Source organism: Mesocricetus auratus, unplaced genomic scaffold (assembly GCF_017639785.1).
Source record: "Mesocricetus auratus isolate SY011 unplaced genomic scaffold, BCM_Maur_2.0 Super-Scaffold_2245, whole genome shotgun sequence".
NCBI lineage: Eukaryota > Metazoa > Chordata > Mammalia > Rodentia > Cricetidae > Mesocricetus > Mesocricetus auratus.
Genome location: NW_024429180.1, coordinates 14506525 through 14514777, shown reverse-complemented (window position 1 = coordinate 14514777; position 8253 = coordinate 14506525). Strand labels below are relative to the sequence as shown.

At 42.9% G+C, this 8253-nt stretch overlaps 1 protein-coding gene across 1 annotated transcript; it reads right to left on the bottom strand.

The window, feature by feature from the left end:
* Positions 1–2161: 2161 nt before the first annotated feature.
* On the bottom strand, positions 2162–6496 carry Slitrk1 (SLIT and NTRK like family member 1). Its single transcript, XM_040748226.1, is given in 3 exon segments — positions 2162–5148; positions 5150–5499; positions 5981–6496. Coding segments are annotated over 2 exon segments (2091 nt in total). The 5' UTR covers positions 5447–5499; positions 5981–6496; the 3' UTR covers positions 2162–3354.
* Positions 6497–8253: the final 1757 nt, after the last annotated feature.

Here is an 8253-nt window from a genome sequence, read left to right as displayed (position 1 = left end):
CAAATGAAACATACCTGAGAAACTGCATGCATTATGTATCCTGCTTGCTTATATGTAGCTCAGTAAAGCATATATAAGTATATATAAAACCTTATCTATGTAAATTAAATTGTAGCAGAGACACTTCACTAAAGTGAACAAAATACACTCTAAAAAATAACTTATTACACCAGGAAATCATAGGGCGTGTTTTTTTCTGTAGGTGTCCATTATTTATTAAGATTCTGGCAACATTAACAAGATTACAATCAATGTAAATATAATATAGATTCAGTGGTATGAATACTTATCCTATGGCACAATCATCTTTTTCTTATGTGTTTTCTTTTATTCTAAGGGAGAGAACTGCAAATTTAGCTCCACCGAATTTGAGAAAAGATATGTTTTCATACATATATTAAAAATATAAAGGGTCAAAACTACTATAATTGGGAAACTGGAACTTTAGTTCCAATCTGTTTTACAGTAATAGTATTTATATCTTTGCATTTTAAAAATCTTTAAAGGGTTGGTATGATGATTGTTCCACATAAAAATGAGGTTTTGAGGTATGAAGGAAATTAAATTAAGTGTAATAGTACACAGTTAAATTACTGTGTACTATTCCTGAGTCTTGTTTCATCTGTATAATGGAACAAAAATATTTTAGAAAATCGCCCTGTGATGCAGCATGTCTGGCCTACAAAGACTATTAAAAAATTATCAAAGGATGATTCTGACACTTGATGACTTTAACTTGACTTTTACTTAGTAATTTCTGTTTACTTAAAGACATTTTCCATCTATGTTCACTCCTTCTATGACAGATTCTTGTACCTGACCATGTAACAATTTTAAAACCTCCTACCAGGCCTCAGTCAATATGTCTCAATAAATGCCTCCCTTTCATGAGAGACATTGCTGTCTTCCTTTTATCCTTCTTTCCTTTCTTAAGGTCATAGGAGAGATGACCTATCTCCTTCCTCATTTTTTTCAGCACAAGAAACATCAGTTGATTGTTTACCAAAACTGCAGTTTTTCCCCATGAAAGTTTCCATATGAAAATAAATATAATAACCAAGATCAATTGCCAGGGAACAATTATTTTCAATCCTATAATTATGAGATGTAGTCTACAACCAAAAGAATCAAGAAAAACAAATAATGGATGGCCTTGGGAATAGTCATGATTTATAAAAAAATATTTTACTTTACGAGTGTTAAAATAATATATACTCCAGAACATCACTGTTTTAGGAAGTTGTTTTTCTTTAGAATATGAATTCTAACTAGCGAATCTTATTCCAATTTGTCCTGGGAGCTTTCACTGAGCTGGCCTGGAATCCTGTGGTTTGAGTCTGTGGTCTGCTGGCTTTGTATACTTCTCAAGAGAGGATGTGTGGTGGAATGCAGATCCCATCAATATGTGTGGTTCGTAACCTAACAGCTGATAAAATGGACTTGCTTAGAATTCCCTCAGGCATCTGTTTCAGACCAGAATTAACATTGGTCAGTAAAATTCCAATAGTTCACTGCTTTCCCTTGGTAATTCCTGGGCCACAGCCAAAATTGCGATCATAAGAGTGAAATACTTTTTTTAGGATAATGATTGATTTCCATAAAGATGAGTACTCCAACAATTTTCAATATGTAGTTGCTGGGGCGGGCAGGGTGGGTGGCCACTAATTAGTTTTACCGTTTTCAGCAGATGTTAAATTCAAAATGCCAGCAGCATTTCAACCACCAGTCATTAGGGCTGTCTTTCATGGAGGAGTGCTGACCAATGAAATCCCCCTCTGTTTAATGAGACCAATCTAGACAGAGTCAATTAAATCAAATCTATCCTAACATCTTCAATATATCTGCAGTGTGGGCAGCACCAACAAAACCAGCAGTGAGGGATTTCCAGTATTACTAACAGGATTCACCGACGCATTAGGGGAGGGGGAAGGGAGGGAGGTTGTTAGGGTAAGACCATACTTTATGGACAGTGGAAAAGCAGTAAAGTCGAAGAGGAGGGGGAGAGACTGTGAGGAGAGGAACTGGTGAATGTTTAAACATTAAGGTGATTGAGGAGAGAGCCCTTCAGGGGCCCAGAAAGGAACCACCCCCAACCATCCTCCTCCCCTCTCCCTTCCACCATAAACCCAAACAGAAAGTTGGAAAAATGTAAGGACCCAGATTTGAAAACATTTTCACTTTAATACTGAAAAAATATGCCATTATAAAATCCTCGAATAGAATTAGTAAGTTTCACGTGCTTCCTCGGTTCTTTGTTCCTACTTTATAAGTAAGATTTATACCAGCACACAATTGCTACCATAGGATCGCAGCCTAAGCACTAGAGTGACATTAATTGGTCATGCTTAACTGCCCCAGAATCTTTTTTTCTTAAATAATTACACTGGTACTATAATAGAAATCATGGGTACTTATTTTACATTCAGATGGAAGGCATTATTGGATATGTATAGAAAAATATTCCCCCTCAGAAACTAAAATAAAATCAAACATCACCATCAAAATGAAATAATCCAAAACAACCCTTAAAAACTTTGCTCAACAAAATACATTGTTAACTCATAAAATGGACGGATGACTAACCATGCAAATGTCTTAAATAAAACCTTTACATTTTTTCACAGTAAACATACTCTCTGAACTGCCTACCAATCACAAACAATGGCGAAATGGCACTTTCTGATTATACTGTATTTTGTTTATAGAAAGTTTGATACGATGGGACTTATCAGGTAAGAGGATGGGTGCTGTGACGCTGTCTCCAGTCGCAGTGGGGGTTTGGAGTTGGGGGGCGGGGGCAGAGTCCCTGGAGCGTGGTGTGGATTCCATGCGAGCCATGCAGCACTTTTTGTTTTTTGTTCTTGTCGGGAGTCAAAGTTATTTATTTACAATACATTCATGCCTTCGTGCAACTGCCCATCCCTGCATAACCAACAGGGAGCCATCTTCGGGCTATCCACGGGGGAAAAATAGATATCTATCTCTCTATATAGATGTGATATATGTATATATGTATAGAACCACTGCAGCCAGCCCAAAGGGACCTTTGGCCCTGAGCTGGGGCGCTCAATTCTTCTGGCAGGCCCCATGCTGGGCTCTCAGTCAAAAGGAGCTAGGAGGGAGAAGAATAAGCGAGCTGTGCTCACAGCTCCACAGTTTGCTCTTTGTTTTCAGATGGGAGCTTAAGGCCCAGACCCTCTTAGTTGAGTGAGTTCATAGTTATTTATTTACTTATGTCCGTCGAGGCTTGTGGCACGCTAGATCTGGGTCAATGTTCTCCTACTCCACGGAGATGCTGGCGGCAGTGGCAGATACGTTGCCTCCTCCACTCCTCCCCCCTTTAGGGTCCAGGGCTTAGTCTGAGAGTGAGTGAGAGCCGCAGTCATACACCCTGTGGGCCCCATCTGCATTGTAAGGCCCATTGTGCCAGTAGGAAGAGTCACAGACTGTCTGTAGGGAATTAATTTCGGACGCTGAGGAATTGGCATCCCTTCTCTTGGACCGCTTTCGGTTCCTCAGGATAAACACGAGCATGCCCACCACGGTGAAGGCGGAGGTGACGAACACCAGCAGCAGTCCTGGGACCAACACGGAGATGGACACCCTGCTGGTGTCTAGGTAGGAGTTGGAGTGTGTCCCGGTCTCCGCCAACCCAGTGCTGTTTTTACTGTGCGAAGTTAACGTGGGCGAGATCCTCGCGTACAGCTGGGGGCAGATCTCATCATTGGAGAGCAGCATGAAATCCTTCCTAAAGAAGTTCACCGGCGTCTCACACTTGAGGTCGCTCAGCAGCACCTCGGAGCCCAGACGTTCTGCCCATTGCTTGAAAGGCACAATGGTGCAGGAGCACTCCCAGGGGTTGCCATGCAGGTCTATCTGGATGATAGAGGTTAACTGGTCCAGCACCCCTGCCACTGGGAGGTACATGAAGTAGTTATTGTGCAAGCTGAGCTTAGACAGGGAGACCCCAGCAAAAACGTCCACGGGTAGCGACCTCAGCAAGTTGTTGTTGAGAATAAGAATCCTCAGCTTGGGCATGGCATTAAAAGTACCGGGGAGGATGAGCTGAATCGCGTTGTACTCCACATTCAGGTACTCCAGATTCTGCAGCCCAGCAAATTTCTCCCGGGACAGCGTGTCCAGGTAGTTGCTATCCATGTACAGCCACCTGAGGTCCAAAAGGTTCTTGAAAGTGTTGTTCTCTATGTTTGCGATGTTGTTGTTGCCCAGATCCAACAGAACGAGGTTCTTGTAATCCACAAAGTGTGATTTTCGGATGCTGTGGATCTTGTTATCTCGAAGGAAAAGCTCCTGCACATTGGAGAGCTTAGGCTTCAAATCAGCCAAGCTGCTCACGTTCCGGTTGTTACAGTTCATCTTTAAGCCTGAGCCTGGGATGTGGTCACAGCTGCAGCCCCCGGGGCAGGGCAAGCCTTGCACTGGGGATTTGTTTCTGGCACTCCCCGTTGCTATAGGTGGTGTGGGTTTGATTTTGAGCTGCCAGTTGCCCGGGATCTTTGTACCTCCATTTGGAACAGACCCTGGGGTGGCATGCTCCTCTTGCCCATTTGTCTTGAAAGGAGTTGGCAGGGGGCCAGGAGCGAAGGTCTCTTCCTGGGCAGGGGGCGCAGGGAGACTAGAATCCACTCGGTTTTTCAAAGGACACAAGTCCTGCTCAGTGGTTTCATTGAGGTCTTTCCCCTGTAGCCTGGTGGGGGCTTCGCAGACCACTCTGCCGATCAGGGCATTTTTGGGAATGTTCTCCAGCCATTCTTTCAGTGAGAGAAGATCGCAGGTGCAGTCCCAAGGGTTATCCTCTAACAGGATCTCAGCAATGCCAGGGATCTGCTCCAAAACCTCCTCATAAGGCAGTGTTTTCAGCCTGTTTCCCCGGAGGTCGAGGTGGGTGATGGGCACATACTGGAATACGTTGGCAGGTAGGGTGCTGATGAGATTGTCGTTTAAAATGAGGACTTCCAACTTGTTCAAGTCCTGGAAGGCCCCCGGGTCTATATCCCGTAATAAATTAAAATCAGCCTGGAGGTATTCCAGATCGTCCAGCCCCAAAAAAGTCTGCTTTCGAAAAGACTTGATCTTGTTGTTGTTGATATGCAGCCTTTTCACCAGCTGCAGCCCCAGAAAAGCCCCCCGGAACGATTTCATGCAAGCCATTGTTTTCCATATGCAAACTAACCGCATTATAAAAGTTAGCGAACTCATTAGGGAAAAGTCGAGTGAGGGAATTGCCATGCAGAAATAAATGGTAAAACTGGGAAGTCGGGGCGGTGAAGCGTTGCAGACTTGTGAAGCCCTTTTTTTCACAGTCTACGTGTAAGTCCCCTTCTATCTCATTGCAAGAACAGATCTTCTCTTTACAAACGTCCCCTGTAACGTTTCCAGCGGCAAAACAAAGAGACGTCTCCAGCAACAGAATCCAAAGCAGCATTTTTAAAGCGAGCAATTCATCCCAGATCTCATCACAAAGTAACAGCAACCATCCTGCTCGCCACAGACACAATTCAAGTTCATTTAGTGCTCCAATGTCCGATCCCAGAGAAAGAGAAAAAAAGGGTTTGGGGGGGTGGGGGTGGATTCCTTCCTCCCTAACCCCCCCGTACTGCAATAGCCCAGTCGCCAGTCAATAATTATATCCACAAACTATCCAGGCACGTAGTGCAAGGCAAGCAGAAAAGGGGGGGTTGAAAAGTAGGGGAAGAAGAGAGAGAGAGAGAGAGAGAGAGAGAGAGAGAGAGAGAGAAAGCAAACTACTCCCCCCTCACCCTTTAAAAATAACCAAAATAAGTTAAATATATATCTTTAAAATTAAAAGGAAACGCACCCTTACAGAATCATGTATAGAGGTCCTCACTAACCAGGAAGGGAACAATGCTAGCAATTAGAAGCAAGTGCATGTTAGAAACAAGCAGGTTTGCAGCGTAGTACAGGCGCACTGCCTGTGATGGCTGTGCGTCGGACTGACCTTGCCTCTCTGATACAAAGCAGGGCTTTCGGCGGCTTCAGTGGTCCAGGCAGCTGGAGGAGTTCTTGTCTTGGTTGCGGGTTGCTCAGAAGTACCCCCGAGGTGCTGTCCAGTGCCCCCGGTGCTGAAATCACGCCCGTCCAAAAGACTCACACTGCCCAGCCAATGGCGCTGGAAAATTTCCGCAATCGCTGCGTTTTGTGGATGTCCATCCTGATCCCTTTCCCCCCTTTGGCAGTCTTCAGCCCTCTTTTTTTCTGTGCTCCGGCCGGTGCCTACTAGCTCTTCTTTGCTTGTTCTCCTTCTCTTTCTTCTGCTCTTTCGGAATTACGTGGAGGGGGGAGGAGAGAGGGGGAGCGAGTTGTCTGAGGGAGGAAGAGAGCGCGAGAAAGGGGAGGAGGGGGGAGTTGCTAAGAAGCTATGCTGGTTCCAGCCTGGTGCACTCTGAAAGATCTGACACCCTCTGCTGATCTGCAGTAGCAAAAATCCATCTGGTGAGGGAATGCTGAAAAAAAAATCCACGTATAGGGCAAGCGTTAAAAACGTGGGTATTAAAGGCTGTCGATCTACATAGAAGCTTATTTTAAATTGATTATTTAATTATTTTTCCTTGCTAGAAACTTTACCCTTTCCTTTCCTTAAAGACCTCACAACCCCCGCGAGCTTCAGCGTTCCGAAAGCACGGCTTTTAAAACATTTATTTCCCAATGGCTTGAATAAAATTAGTGTCAGAGTGTCAAGCGAACAGCAATTTGAGGTAATTATATTGCACGCCATTTTCATCGGTGCTTTAAATGCTGTTCTGCCTTCTCTGCGGTACAGCGTTTTATACTGTTTGATGCCTTTGGAAACTGTTTTATTTTTGCACATAGAAAGTGGCTATTCGGGATATATATACATATATATATATTACATAATATCATAATTTGGTAGAGAATATTTGTTTCCAGGTATATAATTGAGGAATATACTTTTCCATTTTAAAGTTTTTATAGAATTTCAGTCAATTTGTTCATAGAGAGAGGTTTTTCTGATGGTATTTCTTGGCTGTTATTTAAATCTCAGAATGAAAGCACAATGCATGCTTAAGGTCTTTGATTTCAGACCACAAAGCTTTCAGTGACATTCAGAAAATGAGGGAAGGGGATGAGGAAAATTCCCAGATTGTGAGGGCTCTTAAAAACCTTTTGGTATTCTTTGTTATTAGGGCACTTAGCAACCACACATGCATGCTCTCTCTCACTCACTCACACACACACACACACACACACACACACACACACACATGCACACACTCGCATGTACATGCACACAAGCACACTCTCAGGCACACACACTCTCACACACACACACATACAACTTACAAACTTTCTATACCAGATCTGAGGAATTTAAAATACATACGAGTAAGTAACAAGTTGTGTCCTGATGGAAGAGTAGAGATTCTTCTCTGTAGACAGGAAAGTTGTACCTCCTCCCCAGCTAACCCTAGGGAGAGCAATGCTTACAGTTTTCCCAGGGAGAGGTCAACACCTCACTCAGACTCACAACTCAAAAACGCAGTTGAAGTTCTGAAATTGAGATTCTGCTTTTTCTTGGAAGTCAGTGAAACTGATTTTAGCATAGGTGACAGGTTTTTCATTTACAAAGTTGCAAGACTGTTATGCATCTTTATAGAGTTTTGAACTTATAGTACTTTGAATAAATAAACGGAGGAGACAGGGTTTCTCTTTGTACCTCTGGCAGTTCTGGAACTCTCTTTGTTGATGAGGTTGGCCTAATGCTCAGAGATTTACCTTTCTCTGCTTCTGCATCCATAGCATTGGAATCAAACATTAAAGACATGGACCATCATCTTTTCTATAGCCAAAGTAGAGCTGATTTACTTACCAACACCTTCCATTTCAATTATGTCTTACCCAAGCTTCACAACTTTATAGGCCTCTTAATAATTTACATGAAATCAAATATGCAAGCATGATTCCATATTGGGAAGATTGAGGCAGGAAAATTTGCAAGCAAAACTGGTATTGGGGCCATTCCCAAGACTAGGTAAGGTACAAATGTAATCAGAGGATCTACTTATACATTTATTTATTTATTTATGGATCTGGAAACTGATTAGGTAAGTGGAAAGAAATTCAGATATCATGTATATGAAAACATTTGCACTCTTGGAAAAATTTGCTTGGAGGAATGACAGAGATAGACATTTGACTCTTACATTAGAGTGTGTGCATGTGTATGGAAGGGGTGATTTCTTGTAGCTTCTC